We start from the raw sequence: 25,710 nt of genomic DNA on the forward strand, positions 1-25,710 counted from the left end.
TCCATTCTCAAGAAAGGTTTCTGAAGGAGAATAAAGGGTTGGTGCCTCCTAGGTCTTCAACTTTACCACACTGCCCTAGATTGCTCATTTGTGCCTTTGTTCTAGAAGCAGCTCAAATACTACCACTTTTGCAACCAGCCTGGTTACAGACTCTGCTGTGTGTTAACTGTGTTCTGTCATGGTGAACCTTCCCTTCTGTAAAGGGTTAAAGATCCGGTTGCTCTGATGGAGTGAGGCCCTAAAGAGAGAAGGATTATGGTGTTCATAATCCTACTAGCAGCTCTCCAACTCTTTCGAAGGCAAGAGACTTATAGCTTTTCATCATTGCTTTCTGAACCTCTCTAGCAGTGTCCCACCGTCTGTATTGTTTTATTAGAATGCGCCTCAAAAGGGATGCTTACTTTAATTTCGAAAGATTTGGGATGTTGTTTGTTGGTAGAATGCTTGTAGAGTATGTGCCAAGCCTTAGATTCCATCCCCTCTACGGCAAAAACTATCTATCTGTCTATCTATCTATCTATCTATCTATCTATCTATCTATCTATCTATCATCAGTCTGTCTATCTATATCTGCCTGCCAACCAATCTATCTGTATATCTAAATAAGGAACCCCAAATGAACTTTGAAAATGGTCTTTGGAATAAATATTCCTGGACATTGTATTAGAACATCTCTTAATCCTTCCTAGATAGTTCTATCCCTGGGGACCAAGTGTTCAGACTTGTGAAGCCGATGGGTCCATTCTTCAAACTACTACAGACGTAATTGAACTATGAGAGATTTTAAAAAACGATTTCAGTTTTTTTTTTTCCAATACATGTCAGTTTAGTTGAAGTAAGAACGTGTGAGAAGACCCTCACCAGGGAATTCAGAGTAAAAACAACACTGGTAAGAGGCCCAGGAAATGGTAGCTGTTAGCACAGCGATCCCTGAATAATGGTGGTCAGGCTTTCTCACCTTTTCTATCTTCTTTTCTTTTGTTTCCCAGAACAACCTTATTATATATATATATATATATATATATATATATATATATATATATATATATATTTTATGCATATGAGTATACTGTAGCTGGTGTGCAGACACACCAGAAGAGGGCAATGGATGCCATTGGAGATGGTTGTGAGCCACCATGTGGTTGGAAGTTACTGGGAATTGAACTTAGAACCTCCGGAGGAACAGTCCGTGCTCTTAACTGCTGAGCCAATTCTCCAGTCCCCCTACCTTAATTTTTAATTGGGCAAAGACTGTAAGTGATGTGGAAAAAAACACAGATCTACATGATATGTAATTACAAAGAAAATAACGTAGTTTTGCTGGAGGATGTCCTTTCTCGGTTGTTTTCTCTATTTGCATAGAAATGATCTCCTGTCCTTTCCCACTTTTCCCCTAATGAGGACGACAATGAGGATCTCAAGTGCCAGCTACAGTTCGTTAAGGAAGAAGCTGCCCTGATGAGAAAGAAAATGGCCAAGATTGATAAAGAAAAGGACAGATTTGAACACGAACTCCAGAAATACAGATCCTTCTATGGGGACTTAGACAGTCCTCTACCCAAAGGAGAAGCAGGGGGACCTCCCAGCACCAGGGAGGCCGAGCTCAAGTTGCGGCTGCGGCTGGTGGAGGAAGAGGCCAACATCCTGGGCAGGAAAATCGTGGAACTGGAGGTGGAGAACAGAGGCCTGAAGGCGGAACTGGATGACCTGCGGGGCGAAGACTTCAATGGCTCTTCCAACCCTCTCATGAGGGAGCAGAGCGAGTCCTTATCGGAGCTGCGACAGCACCTGCAGCTCGTGGAAGACGAGACCGAGCTGCTGCGGAGGAACGTGGCTGACCTCGAGGAGCAGAACAAACGCATCACTGCGGAGCTCAACAAGTACAAGTACAAGTCCAGCGGCCATGACAGCTCGCGGCACCATGACAATGCCAAGACCGAGGCCCTGCAGGAGGAGCTGAAGGCAGCGCGCCTGCAGATCAATGAGCTGAGCGGCAAGGTCATGCAGCTGCAGTATGAGAACCGCGTGCTCATGTCCAACATGCAGCGCTACGACCTGGCCTCACACCTGGGTATCCGTGGCAGCCCTCGCGACAGCGATGCTGAGAGCGATGCGGGCAAGAAGGAAAGCGATGATGACTCCCGGCCTCCCCATCGCAAGCGCGAAGGGCCAATCGGTGGTGAGAGCGACTCAGAGGAGGTGCGGAACATCCGCTCCCTCACGCCCACCCGCTCCTTCTACCCCACACCCGGGCCCTGGCCCAAGAGCTTCTCAGATCGGCAGCAGATGAAGGACATCCGCTCCGAGGCCGAGCGCCTGGGCAAGACCATCGATCGGCTCATCGCAGACACGAGCACCATCATCACAGAGGCACGCATCTACGTGGCTAATGGGGACCTGTTCGGACTGATGGACGAGGAGGATGACGGCAGTCGTATCCGAGAACACGAGCTGCTCTACCGCATCAACGCGCAGATGAAGGCCTTCCGCAAGGAGCTACAGACCTTCATCGACCGCCTGGAGGTGCCCAAATCTGCGGATGACCGAGGAGCAGAGGAGCCCATATCCGTGAGTCAGGTACAGTTCTGCCTTTTGCGAGCCATGGCGATGGCGAGGCTGGCCCGTGGAGCTGCTGTCCCTCGTGGGGCATCTCCAACCCCGACTTCCACATCCCTCTGTAGGGAAGTTCCATCTCAAGGTCTTGCTGGGCGCCAGGCACCTGTATTTTCACACCATGTTCAACCAGGCAGAGGTTTTCGAAACCCTACTGATCGTTAACATTTACTCCTTTCCGTTCTATTTGAAGGGGAAATTTAAAACGGATGCAATCAGATTTTGCATAATGACTGATGGATTTTTAATGCACATTATCATTTTAAAAGGTCAATATTTTCAGCATTTCCCTAACATGTTGGCCAGCATAAAGGTCCTGAATAGGAACCTTAAGGTGTTTATCTGAGGTTTGTGAGAAGGTCCGAATTGAGTTTAAGATCATAAAAATTACAAAATAAGTCAGGGTAGTGGTGCACACATTTAATCCTGGCACTTGAGAGAAGTAAAAGCAGGTGGGTCGCTGTGATTACAGATCCCTAGGGCTGTCTAAAAAAACATTTTTTTTAATTAAACAAGATTGATTGATACTTCTGATAAATGTACAAGATGCTAATAGAGAGATATGTTCTTGTGCCCGGAGCCCTATGGATAAGACACATGCTAGCTACCCCTTTACCTAAGTTGAGACAACACGGTGATCATTTCTAGTTAAAATACTAGCAATTCAGTAATAGAGATCCATAGTGAGAAGTTTTAGCATAGCTTTAAGGCAATACTAATTGAAAAAGGCAATAATAAGTATTCCAGCACAGGGGAAAGCAGCATTTCCCTCCTGACTTGTAGAAGCACAGCGGATGAATTGGACTCAGCAGCTTTGGCCAGGTATGGTGGCCACTGAAAGATCAATGCATTTGTCCAAGTTAACCACATAAAAGATCTTTACGGACCAAAAGAGGCAGTACTGCCCCTTGCAGCAGCCTGATGCCCTGTATCCGTCGGAGAACCCACAGAAGTACAACAGCATGCATGGCTTTGAACACATCGGAGTCTGCCCCACTTCCATGTTTAAACCCAGTTTATGTGCAGCAGCATGACATTAGAGGAATTGGCTGCTGACCATGGCTAGAGAACTTACAGCCCTGTCGCTTATCTTGCATGTTGCTATGCTTTGCTGGCAGCAGCGGGGGTGGGGGTGGGTGGGGTGGGGCGGGAGGAGAGGGAGAGGGGGAGGGATTATAATGGAACCTATTGCGTTTCACCGCGTTAAATTTTATCCTTTTCTACTTAGTATGTTTTAGGACTGGTTTTTGGTTTTCAGTTTGCAGGTTTTTGAATAGCAAGCATGTGTTTTCAGCTAGACTCTTGGGTGGGTGTATATCTGTCAGTGAGAGAAAGAGCTGTTTGGAGAATTTACAGATGTAGGCTGGGGGTGCCTTTGTTTGAGGCTGAGTCGGAGTTGGGATTTGTGGGGAAGGTGTACAGTGCTTATTAACTGGCTCTTCTCTCTGTCCCCACATTGCCTCCGCAGATGTTCCAGCCCATCATTCTGCTTATCCTCATCCTCGTCTTGTTCTCGTCCCTGTCTTACACCACAATATTTAAACTTGTCTTCCTTTTTACACTGTTTTTTGTACTGTAAATTTTCCATCGTTTGCTGTCCGTTGTAGTGTTTTCAGTTGTTTTTATTTTGTCCACCCTTCAAGACAAGACATAAAAGAAGTATCATTTCTGTAGTAGCTGATGCTGTAAACAAAAAAAAAAAAAAAAAAAAAACACTGAAGACTGCACATCTCTGTAAAAAAAGACACAACTCATCTTACACTGTCAAATTCACTAGGAAACCCCAGCGACCAAAGTGTTTCAGGTAAGGAAAAGTGAGTTATCAGAGTTCTGTGGAGCTCGTCTTTCTCTGCCTTTCTTTATACCTTTCTTTGTTTTGCACTCTTGAGTCATAGTTGACTGGCTGACTGTGAAAAATGGACAAAGTCTCATAATTATTCTGTAGGAATTGAGTATTATTTTACACCTGGAAAATTTCAGCTGGTTGCATTTTCAAATTCATGTAGAGGCATTAATTATAAGTCAATGTAGATGATTTATAAATTATCTCTGTTATAAATTATGTAGATTTGTAAGCATGCTGTTACTCATGTTAGACAAAAAGGAAAACATCAATGTCTAATAAATATCTGTTGAAAATATGAAATGAGAAAATGTAGCTCTCTTGGAAAGTAAATAATGTTCTGACCCTGACATGGTCTGTCTCCAGAGATGTGTTTGGAAGCATGAATCTAAATCTAAAGACCTTTCGGTTTAATAAGAAACTAAATAGTCCCCTCCTATTGAATTTTCCCCACTTTTCACTAACCCAGCTATCTCCACTTCTGTATTACATGTGAAGCCATGTATCACTGACTGACCATGTTGCTTGCAGTCCTTTCTTTTCTATGATTAACTACCACAGAGAACTCCCTTCTTTGCAGAAAACCTTCTAGAAACAATATGAAAAACAGCTTGAGAAGGGAAATAAATACAATGTCCAGAATTTCCTTGAGTTACAATCCATACCCGAAGCATCATCCCAGTAGAAGCCACTCTGCAGACCTAAACTTACTTTGGTGACCCCTAGCGTCCCTGTCTTGTATATATCTAAAGCCACCTGGTTGGACTCTATGTACTGAAGGTTCTATTCTGCCCATCTTGTTGGTAATTTACCCACCGTAATCCCAGAGTACATCAGAATTCCAGCACTGGTCTGAGATGCATTTATCCTAATACTGGGGAAGGTAAGACAAATGGACTGTGAATTTGAGGTCAGCCTAAGCTATCTAGCCAGACCTCAAGTAAAAAGAATAAGAAAAATCATATTCTTCTTAGTTCACGAATTAGTCTTTACAAAAACCTGTGATAAAATGATGTATCTGTACAACAGGAAACAGATCCTGTGGAAAAGTTTGCCAGCTAAAAAGTGTGCAGGTAGGCCTTTGGAATCCCCGGAATTTCATCTGCAGGAAAGTGTTTTATTTCATTTCCCTGCAGATCCACTTTTTCTTTAAATATTAAATTTAGGAATGTTTTGCAGGGAAATGGTTCAGTAGGTAAGAGAACTTGCTATGCAAGCATGAGGACTGGAGTTCAAATCCCCAGGAGATCACACACAAAGAGCTGTGTGTGGCTATGCGTTGGGGCTGGGCATGCAGCAACAAGGCCAGAAGGAGGAACATATTAGAGGAGGACATTCAAGATCTTCCTCTGGCCTACACAAGTGTTTGTACTTGCATACATTGCATATGCATGCAGTATATACATATACCATATATTACATACACACACACAAACACATGCATATACTACATGCATATACACTACCTACTACACACACACCACATATACAAACACACCACATACTATGTGCACACACATACCACCTACTACACACACAAGACATAACACACATACCAAATAACACACATACCACACATGCACACTATACATACATATACATAACGTCCCCTTTTGACCTTCATAAATGCATGTACCTACATATTCACATGCATGCAGTACCTCCATATGTGCACATACACACCACAAACAACATCCTTCTCTGTCTTTCACTAGATACCCATACTATGTGTGTGTGTGTATGCTCACATATATATATATAGTAACTGTATATACACACATACACACCCACCACATAACACTACAACACACTATACATACAAATCACAACATATAGTACACACAACACACACACTTCACATCCATACACATAGTATCCCCTTCTGACCTTCATAAGTGTATGTACCTGCACACTCGGATGCATGCAGTAGACACACACACACACACACACACACACACACACACACACACACACACACATACACAAAAACACACATTTAAATTTAGAAAGTTTCACAGCAGTTGAAAAGTTTAATTTAACTGCTCTTAATGTCCATTATCTTTTCTATGCTTGGGATTTTCTTTTTACTTTGTTTATTTAATTTTAATTATTTTGGAGGTCAGGGAGGAAAAGTATTGTCTAGTGAATAGTTACCAGCACTTGGAATCAGTCAATAAATAGATTTTGTTTGATTGGATGTTTTCTCTTTGGTTTTTCAGTGTTAGTAATGGAACCCAGAATCTTGTATATGCCAGGCAAATGCTCTACCTTAGAACTATATGTCCAGCCACATTTGGCTTTTAATCTTGAAATTCAAAAGACTAAGGATTAGGTAGGCTTTCAGAAGAAAAGAGGAAACAAGGGAGAAATATTCTGAATTTGATCAAATTGGTGGCACAAGTCTATAGTCAAAACAGATGGGAAACTGAAGAAGGAATCCATGGCAAGTTTGAAGCCAGCTTGGGTTACAGTTAGAAACTGATTCAAAACCAACCAGTCATGTAACAACAACAACAACAACACACACACACACACCTTAAAAAGTCAAACCTGTCTGCTAGATTTTTTTTTCCATTTTTTATTAGGTATTTAGCTCATTTATGTTTCCAATGCTATACCAAAAGTCCCCCATAGCCACCCACCCCCACTCCCCTACCCACCCACTCCCCTTTTTTGGCCCTGGCGTTCCCCTGTACTGGGGCATATAAAGTTTGCGTGTCCAATGGGCCTCTCTTTCCAGTGATGGCCGCCTAGGCCATCTTTTGATACATATGCAGCTAGAGTCAAGAGCTCCGGGGTACTGGTTAGTTCATAATGTTGTTCCACCTATAGGGTTGCAGATCCCTTTAGCTTCTTGGGTACTTTCTCTAGCTCCTTCATTGGGGGCCATGTGATCCATCCAATAGCCAACTGTGAGCATCCACTTCTATGTTTGCTAGGCCCAGGCATACTCTGACAAGAGACAGCTATATCAGGGTCCTTTCAGCATAATCTTGCTAGTGTATGCAATGGTGTCAGCATTTGGAAGCTGATTATGGGATGGATCCCCGGATATGGCAGTCTCTACATGGTCCATCTTTTTATCTCAGCTCCAAACTTTGTCTCTGTACCTCCTTCCAAGGGTGTTTTGTTTCCACTTCTAAGGAGGGGCATAGTGTCCACACTTCAGTCTTCATTTTTCTTGAGTTTCATGTGTTTAGGAAATTGTATCTTATATCTTGGATATCCTAGGTTTTGGGCTAATATCCACTTATCAGTGAGTACATATTGTGTGAGTTCCTTTGTGAATGTGTTACCTCACTCAGGATGATGCCCTCCAGGTCCATCCATTTGGCTAGGAATTTCATAAATTCATTCTTTTTAATAGCTGAGTAGTACTCCATTGTGTAGATGTACCACATTTTCTGTATCCATTCCTCTGTTGAGGGGCATCTGGGTTCCTTCCAGCTTCTGGCTATTATAAATAAGGCTGCTATGAACATAGCGGAGCATGTGTCCTTCTTACCAGTTGGGGCATCTTCTGGATATATGCCCAGGAGAGGTATTGCTGGATCCTCCGGTAGTACTATATCCAGTTTTCTGAGGAACCGCCAGACTGATTTCCAGAGTGGTTGTACAAGCCTGCAATCCCACCAACAATGGAGGAGTGTTCCTCTTTCTCCACATCCACGCCAGCATCTGCTGTCACCTGAATTTTTGATCTTTCTACTAGATTTTTGATACTTTTCCAAGTTACAAACTCAATGGAACTGAGCATATATGTTTAAGGGTTGAAACTGACAATTGCCCAAAATGTCTATAACACTTGGAGCCACAGACTTCCCCAGCTAAGCAGTGGCTCTTAGATACCTATGGAGATTCTGGGAATATATGGGAATGTTTCATGATGTTCAATGACTGGGAAGTTCTCTACTGTGCTGTTGCCATTTTTTAAAATACGGGGCAGAAGAGAAGGTCTTAAGTCCTCAATTGTCTTGCTGAAAATCTGGGTACCATTCTCATTGGCTTCTCATAACTGTCTGAACTCAGTTCTGGGGAACCCAGTGTCTGATTCTGGACTCTGTAAGCACTATGGACATGTGATGCATATATAGACATGCAGGCAAACACCCATAAACATAAATACACATAAAAATAAAATTAAAAGTTCAGGAAGAAAGAAAAAAAAACTCTTCCCACTAACCCAGTTTATCAAAACTAACAAAATCGAAAACAAAAGGAACACGTATTCAATGGCAAAAAGAACCAGGATGACAAAATGCAAGGCAGGCACATTACAGATGCATAGATGTGTACACTAAATCAAATCCTCATACTGATCCTATACGCTGTAACAACAAATCCATAGGCTTTCTTAAAGGCACTGGAAATGTCTGCAGCAGTAATGCAAGGACCATAGCAGTTATCTTTGCTCTTTGGGATTGCCAAATAGTACTATCTTTAGATCTCACCTGCCAGTCATGATACGAACTCATATGGCTGAATTTTAATACAAGAATTTTATGTGACTCTTACATCCCAAGCCACGCCTTTCATAGATAGAACTGTCTTAAGATACTGGTAAAGGGACAGCAGTCTGAATGGGACTGGGCTGGCTTCCATACTCTGGGCTCTTTGAATTCACTCTGACCAAATCTCTGAACTTAAGGATGCAAACTACTCTCCCAGTGAATTCTGAGAAAGGCATTTCTAACTCTGATCTGTCAACTGTCCATCCAGGTTTCTAATGTGCTTCAGCACGTACACAGGCACACACATGAGCACACAGCCAACCTGCTGTGATGTGTAATAAGTTCACTGGAGTCCGGTGGTCAGAGGCTTCTGTGTCACAGAGAAGTGGCTGGTAGGCTAGTGAAAGGAAGGTGGTCGCAGCAAACTACCAGTGAAGTGACTTTTTCTGATCTTCTTCTTTTAATGTAGGTTCTTCTGTAGGAACCTAGAATTTAGGGTAAGGAAGACAAGTTTAAAAAGATGGTGCCCAAGACCTGTGAGAGTTACCATCATGCCTTTCCTCTGAGCACCTCTCTCTGCTCCCCCACCCCCCCACACTTCCCTGCCTGTGTCTCTGACCTTATTTTGGCATTATTTTTGTTACTATGTTCAGCGTGCAGTTATTTCATTTGTGCTGGTTTTAAATGATCAACCTCATGAAATCTCCCAGTTGTTGAAACACGGAATCTTCTATTCTCACTTTCAAAGCTATGTTATCTAAATGACATGCTGGAGATAATTTTTTAAACCAAAATTATTATAGGCAATTCCCTTCTAAGGCACTTTCTTGGGCATAGAAACTAGAGTCTTGGTTAATTTAGCATAGGTTTAAGGAAAACAGGAATCTGCTTGGTTATTTTTAAATAAAGATGACTGAAACTCATTAAGCAAAGAAATTTTGGTTCAAGCCAGGAATGTGCAGTTTATGTGGTAGACTGGGATGTGGCTATTTAATTGTCTGTCACTGAAGTTTGGAATTCCAAACACTCTATGCAGTGTCTTAGCTACAGTCTCCTAGAGTAAGTCTCCCCTAGTAGAATCAGGCTCTGATTGTGGGAATAAACAGGGAGTGGTAGAGGGTAGTAAAATGTGAGGAAAGTTAACTGTTTATTAAAATAATGGAATTTGGTACAATTCAAAACCACTATGCATAAAGACATATCTCTTCGAGCCCTCATTACAGGCAAGAAAGGTACAGGGAGATAAGCAGTTTTAATCTGTAATCTGGTTTGGAGTAGATGAAATGGTTTCATATACAGTTTGATGATAATGTACCCCAGTATTCTCATGACACTTGAAAGATTTCAGAGAGAAACACAGGAAGGATACTTCACGTTCTGAATACACCTCAACGAACGCAGTAGCATCCATGTGCGTCTACATAGTGCTTTTGTGTCAACAGTTAGGAGGGGGAGGAGGTACGAGTGGCTCTTTTTCATGATGGCCATACTGAAAGTTTGTGGAGCCATAGACTCAAATGGTTCCTGCTATGTTACCTAATAAGTTTCCATCAATACCCTCTCTGCTTGAGCATATGTAGCTAGATGATAGATAGATAGATAGATAGATAGATAGATAGATAGATAGATAGATAGATAGATAGATAGACAGACAGACAGACATGGGGGACTCACACACACACACATGTGGTATTTTGTATATCAACCACAAACTAAGTTCTGTGTAGTTTCTCTTTTTCATGATTATTGTTTTGCTTTGGTTTTTGAAAAATGTCGTTGACATTTTATTTATACTATTAACTCTTTTTTTAATTTATTTTTTTAATTAGGCATTTTCTTCATTTACATTTCAAATGCTATCCCAAAAGTCCCCACTCCCCTACCCACCCACTCCCACTTCTTGGCCCTGGCATTCCCCCATACTGAGGCATATAAATTTTGCAAGACCAAGGGGCCTCTCTTCCCTATTAACTCTTGAACAGAAAACAAATGCCTTTAAAATAGACCAGTTACGTAGAATTGCCAAAGTAGTACTGAAACTAATTTATTCTGGAGTTTAGGTGAGCTCTAAGCATCTGAACACCTTCCTTTGGAGTTGTATCACCTACTGGGGTTAGGGCTAACACTTGGAGAGCCATCCCATTATTCTCACAGCCTTGGACTCTATCTGGGTGAAGAAGCCACAGTGAGGCAGGCAAAGGGCGGAGTTGGATGGAGTTGATTACCTTCCTAGTCTTGCCGCACAGTATTGCTGTGAGAGCATACTACCAGAGATAAACTCATATTTCTGATCATCCCCTAACTTTAGAAGGGATGCGATTGATTCCAAAATAGGTCCATTTCTCAAATATGGTGTTATTTTACTAGAATTTTGGCTAGAACTTAAAATAAAATTTGATAGTTCAAAGGTGTTTCTGTGGACTATTTCTTACATCTGGAAATGTTTATGTATAAGCTCCATGACTTGGGGCTTCTTGTTTGAAATTACTGAAGTTTTAGAAAGTAGGTAGATTCAAATTATCACAGTGCGTTCCAAATAACTGCAGTAGAAAAAGCAAAGCTTTAGGAATATGATTGTGCAAACTGTCCAGAAAGCATCAAGAACTATGCTATACTATAAGGTTCAAACACAGACAGGCTGACAGGTATGCAAAGTGCCTCCTGACTTCATCAGATACTGAACTATGCCTTGACCTTGGGGGATGAGTCTGGCAGCTGTAGAAGATTTCTGATTACTCTGAGGTGTGACCTCAGGCCTCTCTCTCATCACTAGGACTTTCTCACTAACAATGCCACAGATCTTCCCACTCTACATAATGGCCTCAGAATCTAGGCCCCAGCCCTGCTTCTTCCTTTTCAGTCCTTGCTCTTCTTTCTCAACCACGACATATAAGTGAAACAGAAAGCTATCTTATGCTCCCAACTTGTTCCTTCTAGTCTTTTTTATATGGTGGTGACTCTCCTTTTCTGTGCTGTCTCTGAAGCACCATCAGTTGGCTTCTTATATCACTACCATTGTAGCAGACAACTTTTGGAAACATAATGCTATTGCCTGTGGGATAGCCACATTTTTAGAACACTAAGGACTAGTCCCTGCTCCTCCAAATCACTCCCTAAATGGCCAGTCTGGGCCTCAGAACTTACAAGCAAAGAGAAGTGACTCAGGCTTGCCATCTAGTGGCAAATACTAAATAGACACCCTTAGCAGAATGCCCTCCTTACTTTCATTCTTGGGTCATCAACAAGTCATGAATCTGTAAATAATAGAATTAGATGCTAAACACCAATTTGAAAAGCTTAAAGGGATGTATTTTTGTAATTTTAAATAACACACATTTCTCAAGTATTTTACTCAGAATTTGGACTAGAATTTAAAATAAATTTTGATAGTTCAAAAGTGTTTCTTTGAACTATTTCTTACATCTCGAAGTGCCTATGTAAGGCTTGGCTAAAATAGCTATTGTCATGTCACCAGACCTCAGAATAGAAGAAGCCAGCATCCCATGATTCTTGGTAAAAAAACATCCAGTGCTTGGAAAACAGTGCACTAGCTGAAATGTAATAGCCTAAGTATGTAACTCCTAGGAGAAAATGTCCTTGGTGTAGCCATCCCAACTTTTACCCAGTCAGAGCCTCATATGCATCAAAGTCATTTTTATTCTCTTAACACACACTTACAGCTCTGCGTTTCTAGGATGCAGAAAACATAGGACCACATTTGATGGGGGCGGGAGTCCACACTGGATGAACTGATTGAAAAAGTTCAAAGTTCCTAGTTTTCACGAATAGTTCAGTATAAACCTCCAAGCAGTGTAAGCTATGGCTGGTTGTAATGCTAAACTGAATCCCTGGGTGGAACGCTGTACTTAATTACAAGAAAAGAGACTTGAGGAGTTGTGCTGTGGACCCCATTTCTTTGACTCCTCACAGTAGCTTTTGTAATTCATGAATTTGTCTTATTCCTCAAATCCGCCCTCCCCCCACCCCCGAGTGTGACCTGAGATGATGTTGCCACTCATCAATGTTTTATAAGTTGAATATTAACTGAAATTCCTCAGATCTGACCTTAAAGAATCTATACAAGGCAGACATTGCTCTGTAAGGAAGGATGGGTGGTGGTGGCACACATGCCTTTAATCCCAACACTTGATAGACAGGTTCAGGGCCAGCCTGGTCTACATAGTGAGTTCCAGGATGGCCAGAGCTACACAGAGAAACTCTATGTTAAAAATCAAAACAAACAGCAACATCAAAAAGCTTTCTGTGGAAAGAATGACTATAATACTATAATACTATAATATAATATATAATATATAATATAATACTATAGTATGGCCTCCAACTTTAGCCTGAAAAGAATGAGTTTTCTTTTCACTCCAACATTATTCTGTGCTCTCGGTTATTTTCATGTCATTTTTATAGAAAACAGAAACACACTGTAAATATTATTGAATGGTAAAGAAGGAAGAAAAACTGTACAAGCATGAACTCATATATTCCCAGTCTTATAGCAGCCAGAGTTGTTTTAGCTTGAAGAGCAGAGGTCAGAGTGCAGCTGTGAGACATCAGTCCTCACATATGCCACATATGTTGACATAGGGTACCAAGTCTCTGATGCTATGCTGTGCATTGCCAGCTTCAGGACAGTTCTAACCCTGCCTCCCATCTTTCTATGGAAGTGCTAGGGTCACAGATGCATACCACCTCATTCAGCTTTTCACACTGCTTTCAGGGATTGAAGCAGGTTATTAAGCTTATGTGACTAACACTATTACCCATTAAGCCATCTCCCCAGGCTCCAAGTCTCTTTATCTAAGTAGCAAATAAACTCTCAACTATATGGTGTTTTATGGCACACTTGACAGATAGACTATGGACTCCCTTGATTCAACTAACTCAGACAGATTTGGCAAAGCCAGAAGCCAGCATCTTATTATCCAGTCAGAGCCAACATCCTTATCCCTGATCTTGAGTCTTGTCTCTTGACTTGGTTGGAATTTTAAATTTCACAGCGCTGCCCTGGGGATGAGAGGACCGGGATTCTATTCTTAGTGTAATTAGTGGCCTTGAACAGATGATCTCATGACAGGGTCTCCCCCTTCACTGTAAACTGAGAAGGTTAGCTAGATGACCCCAGAGGCTCTTTTTGGCTCTAAATTTGGTGACTCTGGAAACACCTGCTCATGCCATTTATGTGTTCAGTGTCTTTCTTCTACTTTTCCAAAATGTTCTAACTCATGGCTATTGTTATCATACATACAAACGTTTTTAAACCTTTTTTTTTATAATTTGCTGTATTGTTTCTTAATGGTAGCTGGTCTTTCTCTATTAACTCTTATTAAGTATTGTGTATATTCTGTTCCACTTTGAAATTGGGTTAGCAGGCATGCAGTTGTGAGTAAAACTATTTCTAAAATGGAGACCAATAATTTGGGTGTGTTTGTTATTTTGAGATGAATTCAAATGTTCAAATGGCTTACAAATCATCTGCATTACACAATAAATGACGTGTTTTCTATAAAATCGTTCTCATTTTCACACTTTAAAATGTTAAATCATTTAAGAACTAAAATTATCACCATTGCTGTGGGAGTACATACACCATCATTAGTTTTTTTTTCAGTTTATATATCTTGTGCATATAACGATAGCCCCTCTTGTTAAAATGAATTGCTTGGAAGCTCTTTAAAGCAGTTTTGAACAGTTGTTGTCTTTATATCCTATCAGTTTGTTGATGTGCTTACTCCAGAGACAGAGACAGAGACAGAGACAGAGACAGAGACCAAGAGAATATGTATGTATGTACATATATTTACAAAATTATTCAGCAGAAAGGGCTAGAAGATATTCACATTAGTGTTAAATTTGAAGTGACTCATTGGCAAACCTACATACAGTATAAGAAGCTAAAAAAAAAAGGGGGGGACTGTAGTTCTTTTTTATTAGCACAGGAAAAAGGATATTGAAAAAGCCACAGGGAAGACCAGAGTCCATAGCACAACATAGCTTCTGAAAGTCAGCCAAATGCTATTTGACTTTCTGATAGAATTATGGAAAAGGCCTTTTGTCTTTCTTCTCTTCAGTTATTGTTTATGGGTTTGTGTCTGTTTGTTTGGAGAGCAGGATCTCATGGAGCCTAGGCTGGCCTTGAACTTCCCCAGTATCTGAGATTAGCCTTAAACTGCTGATCCTCCTGCCTTTACCTCTCAGGTTCTGGGATTCCAGGCTTATGCCAACATGTCCAGATGCAAAGCCTAGCTTGAATTACAGGGAACACATAGAAACTCAATGATTTAAAATGAAGAGTCCACAGGAGTATTATTTGATAACTCCAGCTAATGGTTCTGAGCAAAGTTTCTTATTCGTCCTCCTGTATGCATTAGCAACGAGGCAAGCAGGAGGGACCAACTGTAACTCTCTGTCACTCCATGTATCTGTTTGCCTTACAGTCTTATGAAGTAAATTCATCTAATTGGTTAAGGAAGAAACAGAGGCCACAGGATTACACAGTTAAATGGGGGCAGAAGTATTGAGCCCTCGGTCCCTATAACAATATTCCAGGGTCCCCAAACTGGTTCCAAGTCCTGCTCCTCCTCTCAGAGGTCTTTCTGTGGGCTTTGTCAAGATGTTTTAGCTCTCTAAGCCATGGATATAAGTAAGATCCGGTGAATAAAACTGCAGACAGTTGCTAAGGTGGTAAACTGACACGAAGCTCCACTTGACATCCTTAGCACAGAGCTTTGCTTAAAGCTGCTCCCAGTGAATAACTAGTGTTGCTATTGTAACTATGACGATTGTGGCTGCCCCTGGAAATATGAATCCTAGCTCTCTAAACATAGGGAAGCATTTCTTTCGGTTATTCTGCCTGTATAACGTCCTTCTATGGAAGTAAAGAAGCTGGAGTTGGTGGCTCAAGACCCTAATTCCAGGACATGGAAGACTGAAGCAGGATTGTACTAAATTGAGACCAGTTTGAGAGGCAATATTGAGTTTTAGGCTAGCCTGTTTTGCTAAGCAATGTTATATGCTAATTAATTAGTCAGTTGACTAAATTAGATAAATATATGGTTGCCCTGACCAGTTTACCATTATTAAGCAATTTAGCTCCTTATGGGATGGAGCTTGGAGGTAGGCAAAAAAAAAAAAAAAAAAAAAAACCAACAAAAACCAAAAACATGAAATTATGGCATGCTTCAAATGACACATTGTTATATTGTACAGTCGGAAAACTTTAGCTTGACGATAAGAGCTTATTACTTAAAATTCAGTGTAACTGATTTGCTATATTGGCCCTAAAGACTTTATTGACTAAAGTAAACCACTATTCTCTCTCTCTCTCTCTCTCTCTCTCTCTCTCTCTCTCTCTCTCTCTCTCCCTCTCTCTCTATATATATATATGCCCCATTTCTATTTTGCATAAAGGCAAACATTCAATATGTTTCAACATACATTTTGACTCATGCTTGCTGGTGTGTGTGTGTGTGTGTGTGTGTGTGTGTGTGTGTGTGTGTGTGTGTGTGTATTTCTTTTTTTTTTTCTCACACATTTCCACTTCATCCCTGGCCAGACTAACAAAGACACTGAAACTGCATCTCACTGTAGAGAGAGAGGGAAAGAGAGGGGATGGAGGAAGAGGATGGTTCTTGCTCCTAAAAAAAGAGTCTACTTTCCAAATAAAAGAAATCTAAATTGTCATCATGTGCTGCTAGCAAGCAGATCTCTCCTGGCAAGTTTGAAAATGCTAGGCTCCATTATAAAAGTTAAAAATGTCCTGGACCTGGAGTTGTTTACCCAGAGGATATAACTGCTCTAAAGTTACAGAGCTGTGGTTGGAAGCAGCAGCCTTAAGGCCGCCTCCAAGTCCCTGACGTCATAGTAGCCCAGCTGCTGTTGTGACACTGAGCAGAGTAGCTCTTTGAAGTTCAATTTGCAAAGGCGTTTGTCAGGACCACTGTGGAAGATGAATGGATTTTGTTTTATAAAAGAACCACTGAGACTGTTCTTTAAGACAACTAGCTCTCTGCCCCACCTCTGCCATTGCTAGACTGGCCACACAGAGCCTGACCTGCTGCAGGACGACCCCCAAGTGTAAGAAGGTATGTTTCTTCTTGGCAAACTTGAACGAGCAAACTGGGTAGAGCAGGATACTGCTTCTGAATCTTAGATTAAAGATGAGATTTAAGTAAGTGTGTTTTCAGCATCTCCTGACCTGGCTGTGCTTGTGGCTGGGCCTCCGAACAGTGGGCAGGGTACATAAGGGATTCAACTGCCTTGGAGAAGGGGCTGTTCAACTGCTAAGGGTGGATTTCTAAAGCTTGGACTGACAGCAACATCCTCATCCTGAGACTGTTTCTCATTCATTCTCAGCAGTTCAGAAAAACGTTGCTCAGTGTAAGTTTCTATTAACTATTTATTAGAATGCAGTCTGTGGTGGGATGAAGTTATTTTTAATATCTGTGATATAAAATTTACAACCTGTGAGTTCTCTGTTATTTGAAATTTGTAATTTAAAAAAAAATGTAGTTTTATTCAAAACTACTATTACACTCCAGGAGGAGTATTTTTCATAATGTGAGTTAAAAGACACTGGTGTTTGTTTCCTGCAAACCAAGAGTTGTTTTTAATCAAAGCTTGTATCTTATTGGTTAAGGGAACTAAAACTAATGCGCATGTGGCTTAAATTGAGACTATGAGGAGATCCAAGAATAAAGATGGTGACCCGATGAGAAAACAAGATTGGCTTCTTTGGAATTCTTTGTGCTGCATTTCTTTGACCTTGCTAGAAAACAAGGAGCAGGCAGAAAGAGCAATGAACAGCAGTGAATTTTTTTTTCATTTTAATCTTCTAATAAAACCGAATGGGAGGTCTCTGGATAGATGCATTTGCTGATGAACAGCACATGAGCAATAGGATTCCTTAATTGCTTAAAATGGTTCCAGTGGTGGAAAATAACCTGGAAAGTAAGGGAGGGAATTACTTTGAAGATAGGTGACACAGTACTTTGAGGTATAGGCACAGAAGTTCCTAATCCCACAAAATTCATTGGGAGCAACTTATTGCCAGGCCAAATGATTTCCTCTAAGAATTGTGAAGTTGGAAGTATTTGCTGTCTCTGACATTCCTTCTGCAGTGTGCATCCTCATGTTTGTAAAGGACTTGAAATATAAGAAATGCAATATGCGCCAGGCAGTGGTGGCGCATGCCTTTAATCCCAGCACTCTGGAGGCAGAGGCAGGCGGATTTCTGAGTTCGAGGACAGCCAGGGGTATACAGAGAAACCTTGTCTGGAAAAAACTAACAAACAAACAAACAAAAAGAGAGAGAGAAAGAAATACAATATTGCCCAGAAAAAAAAACGAGAAAATAATGGGCACAAACTCAAAGCAGAATTTTCCTAAGACCGAAGCAGTAAGATCAACCCTCCTGACATGCCTTAGTTGGCTAAAATCCAGTTTCAGCAGGCAAGATGGAGTTTGAAATGGTCATAACTGTGAAGTAGAAAGCACTGAGCATGCCTTGGGTAAAGATGTATGACCATGGCCAAACTGAGGTGGGTCTAGGGACCAAGACTGCAACAGTAATCCTCTGCTCAACGTTATTATATTTATATCTTTGCTTCCCCGACCTAAAAGTTGTTTATAATCAAAGTTTGTATTTTATCATGTACAGTTCATGAGCCCCCCTTTGCTGTTCCTATATTTTGCTCCTTGGCAGGACTGAACCATCAGCTAAACCGTCTTGCTTCCTATTACAGCACTGCACAACCCACTCCCCTTTATAATCTTGGTGTCTTTATATTCTTTATAACCCTTTATAATCTTGGTGTCTTTATAATCTTTATAACCCTTTATAATCTTGGTGTCTGATTTTGAGGAGAAGTAGATTAAAGGGGATTATGGAATGCTAGTGTAATGTTGCTAGGGGCGGGGCATTTGTATGACTAGCAAATCAAGTCACTACCTCTCTACAGTTCCTCTAATGAACTTCTATTCTGAATGAAATTTGAGAATGCTGAAATGAAACAACGAGGAGCTAGGAGCAGGGAGAAGGAGATGTAAAATGGAGAACTCCTTTCATCTCTCCCACAGTGATGCCAGAATATGTGGGAGGGGAAGCCTGACAGCTAAGAACAAGGAGAGCTTTTATATTGGCTTCAGTGGAGAGCCCGAAAGCCAGGCTTTTGAATGGCTAATCCATTTGGCCTTGAAACTTCTCACCACAGAACATTCTGTCCCCACAAAATAGATCATTTAGTCTGACATTCTAAAAACTCAATTTAGAATGATTAAAAAAAAGCAGTTTTAAATATTTATCCAACTTTTTACTAGGGACAAATTGTTTTGCACTATACTTAACTTAGTATATGTCTTTAATAAAATTGAAAATTACCAAGGCAAGAGAGTTAAAGGGAATATAAGAGTTAACCCATTGAGATTTGCTTCCAATGAGGGAAAGTTTGAAATAATTAGTTTTACTTTAGGGGGAAAAAAAGTGGTTTGCATGGAGATGAGTGAAGGAAAGGATGAAGGGGAAGTGGGAAGATGAAATGCAAGGGAAAGAAATCAGCACTTAGCAAGAATTTGTGGTCCTAGAGAGATTGCTCAGTGGTTATGACTGTTGAGTTCAATTCTCAGCAACCACATGGTGGCTCACAACCATCTATGTGATCTTCTGCATATAATGACCTCTTCTAACATGCAGGTGTACATGCAGATAGAACCCTCATACATAAAATAAGTCTTAAAAATACCCTTATGACACAGCAGTGTTTAAATTCTTGTTATGCATTCTCTAGAATGTTTCATCCCCCCACCCCTTGCAACTGTGTTGCAGTGGACATTTATGTGTGTATTGATGACAAGGCTGAGACCCTAGCAAAGCTAAGAAAATGTCCTTCCAAAAATATTACCAGAGAAACAGCTGTAAATGAAATTTCAGAAACCCTTCTTGTATGAAATGGCTCTGGTTGGTTTTCAATCATAGCCATTACCGTTTAGGAACTAGGTTTTACTCTGGCTCTGGAAAGAGAAAGCTGTGTAAATCGGCCTTTCCGCAGTGATGAGTTTGACACTGCAGTTAATAAATAAGTTCGGGAGTCAGGCCCTCATGCCTGTTTCCTGGGCTAAAAGACTCCTGTTATTAGTGACAACACTGATCTTATTATAGATAAAAATAGGAAGGCTTGACCACATTAAACTCTGAGGTGTGAATGGTTCAAGAGGAGTGAAAAATGGAAACAAAACAAAAACAAACAAACAAAAAATCCTTGCACCCTTTTGTTACATTGATTGTAGTAAATCCTTGCGGGAAGGATTTCTGAGCAATTACACTTTTTAAACACGGTTGGAACAAAGCATGGGATATTGTAAAGCCTCTTTTCTAAATATCCTGTAATTACTCCACTCCTTTTTTTTTTTTTTACAATGTCTTTAGTTAAATTTGTAATTGCTTTTGCTAAGAAGTCCCAGAGGCAATTCTTCCCAGTCCATGAGTTACTTTCAGCTCACAGTTTTTTTTTTTTTTATGTGTTTTCTTTTTTTTTTTTTTTTTCATTTTTTTATTAGGTATTTAGCTCATTTACATTTCCAATGCTATACCAAAAGTCCCCCATACCCACCCACCCCCACTCCCCTACCCGCCCACTCCCCCTTTTTGGCCCTGGCGTTCCCCTGTTCTGGGGTATATAAAGTTTGTGTGTCCAATGGGCCTCTCTTTCCAGTGATGGCCGACTAGGCCATCTTTTGATACATATGCAGCTAGAGTCAAGAGCTCCGGGGTACTGGTTAGTTCATAATGTTGATCCACCTATAGGGTTGCAGATCCCTTTAGCTCCTTGGGTACTTTCTCTAGCTCCTCCATTGGGAGCCCTGTGATCCATCCATTAGCTGACTGTGGGCATCCACTTCTGTGTTTTCTAGGCCCCGGCATAGTCTCACAAGAGACAGCTACATCTGGGTCCTTTCGATAAAATCTTGCTAGTGTATGCAATGGTGTCATCGTTTGGATGCTGATTATGGGGTGGATCCCTGGATAAGGCAGTCTCTACATGGTCCATCCTTTCATCTCAGCTCCAAACTTTGTCTCTGTAACTCCTTCCAAGGGTGTTTTGTTCCCACTTCTAAGGAGGGGCATAGTGTCCACACTTCAGTCTTCATTTTTCTTGAGTTTCATGCAGCTCACAGTTTTTTATAGATAGTTTTAAAGCATTCTTCCATTCTCAACACAAACCCAGTCTGTGTACCTGGGAGTAAGGTTTGTATAGACCTAAAGTATCACTAAATAATATTAGTAAAGTTTATGTAAAGCAAATCAAAACTCGAAATTCGGTAAACTCTTTACCTTCTTCCTTTTGTTAGATTTTTGTGGTCTGGCTTATAAATGGGGTGAGTAGCAAAAACAAACAAACAAACCAAAAAAAGAAAAAACCCCAAAAAGCAAAACAGAAAAAAAAGAAAAAACCAAAAAAAAACAAGACTAATGAAGAAGCAAAGGAAAAAAAATGAGGTTAGAAACAGAGAGTGAATGAGTGACAAAGGGTAATGAGAGCGTGTTTGTAACTAACTAGAAATTGTTTTCTTTTCTTGATTGAATTAATAATGATACTGTGAGTGACAAGAAAATATGCAAAAACTGCCAAAGGGCCACTGGTAGATGTTTTTTAAGGAACTATAGATACTAACATTTGAAAGGTTTTTTTGTTTTTCAAAAGAAAAAAAGAAAGAAAGAGAGAGACAGTGAGAGAGAGAGAGAGAGAGAGAGAGAGAGAGAGAGAGAGAGAGAAAGGAAAAAAGAAAGAAAGGAAAAAAGGAAGGAAGAAAGAAAGAAATGGAGCCCTGCATAAAGAGCTATGTTTTTAATTCCTTGTAGTCTATGATCATTCATTCATAATCCTGACAAAAGAGAAGCCTGACAAAAGTAAAGCTACCTTTGATAGTCATCTAACATGTGAGGTGTGAAATATGCATCTATCTGCTGCAAATCAAATGCCAAGTAATTCTTACTGCATAATCATGCAGACTTGATTCTGCCAGACACAGTACAGATTCGTGCATAAGGAACAGGAAGGCTGTAGCATTGTGGCCATATACTAATAATTATGCTAATTGATTAGTTAATGATAATTAGTAATTAATTAGTAAGCTGGAAAATGAGGGTTTAGGTGTTTTATTTCTTCTCTTTTGAGTGTGTGTGTGTGTGTGTGTGTGTGTGTGTGTGTGTGTGTGTGTGTGGTGGGAGGTATGTGCATGTGTGAGTGTGGGTACCCACAGATTTCAGAAAAAACTTTTGGATTCCTTGAAGCTAGAGTCACAGATGGTTTTAAGTCACCCAGTTTAGGGCCTGAGATCCAGGCTTGGGTCCCCCATAAGAACACTGTGCAATCCTAAGAACACTGTGTAAATCCTGACCCATCTCTCTGGCCCCCATATCTGGCATATTAAATGGTCTCTTCAAACCCTAAATATTCATATGCTGAATATTAGAAATCACATTATTTTGGTCATTACTTAGTGTAACATAAAAAAAAACATTTTCCTATAGTTATTGTTCCGTAACTATTTCCTATAGTGATATTGTAGACATAAATAGTCCAGGTGAAAAACAAGAGGTCATGAACAAGTTTTAACACATGTTAAAATTCTCACGGGACAATAATGATTCTTTAGATTTTATTTCAGGAAGTAAAATAATGACCTTTTCAAATTTAAGATTAGGTTAGTTTCTTGCTGAGACATGAGCCTCTCTAGGTGACTACCTGCTTTGGGTCTTGGTACATCCTTCCTACGTTACATGGGCTTGACCTCTGAACTCAGTTATTCTGAACCGGCTCACAATCTTAAATCTTAGGCATATGTAACTAACTTGTACTGACACTTAAAGAGTTAATTCCATTTTAACAGAATCAGCACATCTAGGCAACAGAATCAGCACATCAGACTCAAACTCATGAATATTTATGAAGAAAGTCTATTTTTAGATTAAGCAGTTAGGTAAAGAGATATTTATATCATGCATGTACACTTAGCCAGCTTGTTCACTATAATTTTCCTGTTAATATCAAAACAGAAGAAAGGGTCTTAGGACCCTTTATTGACACTTTATTGACTGTGTTTTTTTTTTAAAAAACTCCTTTATAATCAGATTTTTGTTATCTTTTCCCTTCTTTTTGTTATTCTTCTATAGTTTAATTATGTCATTGACGGTTGACAAAAATGATATGTTGGCAGGAAGCACACAAGCCTGGGACACTGTCTTGTTATGTTTATCTCAGGCTTTATTTTAAAGGCAAGTGAGACCACTTCAAACCAAACAGTTTAACACTTCCAAGAACCAGCTAAGAGAAGGCAGAGATGAGCAGCAGCAGTCCTGTGGCTGACACTCACACAATTGCCACGGACCTCCATGAGCAGAGGGGGAGCACAGAGGCCAACCGGCATAAGGAAAAGATGGAGTTACTGGACCAGTTTGACAAGGAAAGAAAAGAATGGGAGAGTCAGTGGAAGATCATGCAGAAGAAGATCGAAGAGGTAAGGCTTGATTTATTTTAAATGTAGTGTTAAGTGCAAGCTTGAAATTAGAAGCCTGCTGACATGCATTTTATATCAGGAAGTGCTTTTGTGTTTCTTCTTCCACCAAAGAAATAAATGTCTTATGAAATTTACTAGAACAAAACTCGCTCAACTCAACTCCACCCGGTGGTATGTTTGAGACTACATTTATTTTATAATCTCGTATGGAAATGAAGACTTTGTAAATGTTATTCTACAATACATGAAATTTCTTATTCTCTGAATTCAGATGCACGGTACTGAAAGTAATGTATATATTCTGTATAAATGTTCAGATACTAGAACCTAGGAAGAAAATGCAGGAAATAATTTGTGGGACATATAGTGTTAAGATTATAACTTGGCACTAGAATAAAGAGTTTTCCTGGGATGATATCTGAGTAATGTATACCAAAGGATGTCAAGTTATTCAGCAGCATCAAAACGTATGCCATATGCCAAATAGAAAAGCAGCAGTGGCTACTTTTATTTTATTAGATTAATACCGACAGTGGTCCTCACATGCTAGCACACTTACTGGGAAATGGGTTATTAAAAAGGCATGCCATGGCTCTGATGTAGTCAGTGATTGTATTCTCCTTAATAATCTCCCAGTCAGCCCATACTTTGCTCTGAAATATTTCTTCCTTTGGTGGGTGTGCATTCAAGCTTCCTCCAACTGAAAGTTAACTATATTTATTTTGCTCTATTTTATTTAATACACAGAATTAAATTTTATGGTTTATTTAACAGATTGCTGGGCCCTTTTAAAAGCATATAAACAAAGTTAGTGCTTTGTATGTTTGTAACGCAAAAATACTTTTTTTCTGACTAACAACAAATAAATAGGTTGGGAATAAAATACAGAGTGAAAAAGTGGTCCACTAAAACAGAAAGCAAAGGAAAGGGACTATTACGTCCTTCCTCTAAAATAAGTTGAGATATCTATGATTAATGATTCCTTTGTGGTGCTCTACAAATTGGAAAACAGTTTCTACTTGCTTCCTTCCCTCTGTTCTTACCCAGGGACTTCCTACCTGTAGTTAAGACAACATTGTTGAGAGTATTCATAGTGTCTGTAGAGAAAATCTCAATCCTAGAAGGGTGTCTTCCTCTGGTTATGTAAATAATGATCAACAGTACGTAATGCTACGATAAAATGCTGGTAAAACAGAGGAAATAGTTTCACAGGTTAAAGAAAATAGACACTTGTTCTGAAAACTAAAAAACAAAACAAAACAAAAACACAATCATATAATTTTGAAAGCATAATGGAGTATTTTTGTTTAGTAAATATATTGTTTTACAAATATAGCATTTTGTTTAAAATTAATTGGTTCTAGGTTTTAATTTTTTTCAGGATATTGAGCCATGTACTAGAGAAGTGTGGATTCCCACGTATGCACCTGTAAAATCACCTGTAGTATCTCTTAGTGAAAGTATCCAACAGTGAGCATGGCGATGCTGTGCCTCTCTGCTGAGCCCATGTCCCCACGAATGTCAATGGCTATTGAAAATCCAGGATGTACATCCTCAGACCATTTGAAACTTAGAATAAACTACATATGAACTAGGATTATGGATACACTGAATTGATATCATCTTGAGAGTTTTCTGTTCACTTTGCACTCTTTACTGTTTGTATCTTTTCTGCTTGTGTCCTTTGTTAGAACAGTCATTTAGCTATTGACAAGGGCTGAGTATCAGCCCCTATACCAAGTAGTTCTCCACTCCTTACTGTGTACTAGGGTTTTTTTTTTTCCATTTCTGGACCAAATATCCATGAGAAGAAATAACAGCATAAAATTACATTATAAGGTAAATTACACCATAGCTATAATTGAAGGCTGAGATGAGTACAGTCAAGGGTCTTTCTGGGACCTAATATAGTTATCAGATGCAGAATAAAAAGCCATGTGTCATAAATAGCACAGTTTCCCCTGGATTTGAAGATATAGCCATCTCCTATTTATTCAGAAATCCCCCTCCCCTTTCGGTTTTTCAAGACAGGGTTTCTTTGTGTAACAGCTATAGCTATCCTGTGTCTTGCTTTGAAGACCAGGCTGGCCTTGAACTCACAGAGATCTGTCTGATTCCCAAGTGCTGGAATTGGTGAGCACCACCATATCCAACCTATTCAGGAATTTGTAGAAGAGAACACCACCACCAATAATATCCTTAAATGTATCATGGCACTTTGGGGGGATGTTCTTTATATCACTCATGTTGAATAGCAATTCAGTAAAGATAATTTAT

At 40.1% G+C, this 25,710-nt stretch overlaps 2 protein-coding genes across 6 annotated transcripts in view; both read left to right on the forward strand.

Annotated features, from left to right (window-relative positions):
* Soga3 (SOGA family member 3) overlaps positions 1-4,767 on the forward strand; it is a 55,635-nt gene extending 50,868 nt beyond the window's left edge. The window contains exons 6-7 of the mRNA NM_026138.2: positions 1,402-2,577; positions 4,082-4,767. Coding sequence (NP_080414.2) covers positions 1,402-2,577; positions 4,082-4,192 — 1,287 coding nt within the window. The 3' untranslated portion in view covers positions 4,193-4,767. The remainder of the gene's footprint in view (positions 1-1,401; positions 2,578-4,081) is intronic.
* The window catches only part of 9330159F19Rik (RIKEN cDNA 9330159F19 gene), a 31,838-nt gene continuing 10,206 nt past the window's right edge, over positions 4,079-25,710 (forward strand). The window contains exons 1-2 of one of the 5 annotated variants that reach the window (XM_006512646.3): positions 4,079-4,417; positions 23,090-23,433. In XM_006512646.3, coding sequence (XP_006512709.1) covers positions 23,257-23,433 — 177 coding nt within the window. In that variant the 5' untranslated portion in view covers positions 4,079-4,417; positions 23,090-23,256. Of the gene's footprint in view, positions 4,418-16,453; positions 17,004-23,089; positions 23,434-25,710 lie in introns of those variants that run through there. The other 4 variants (XM_017313869.2, XM_017313870.2, XM_006512649.3 and 1 more) reach the window with 4 other exon arrangements.

This window comes from Mus musculus, chromosome 10, assembly GCF_000001635.26.
Source record: "Mus musculus strain C57BL/6J chromosome 10, GRCm38.p6 C57BL/6J".
NCBI lineage: Eukaryota > Metazoa > Chordata > Mammalia > Rodentia > Muridae > Mus > Mus musculus.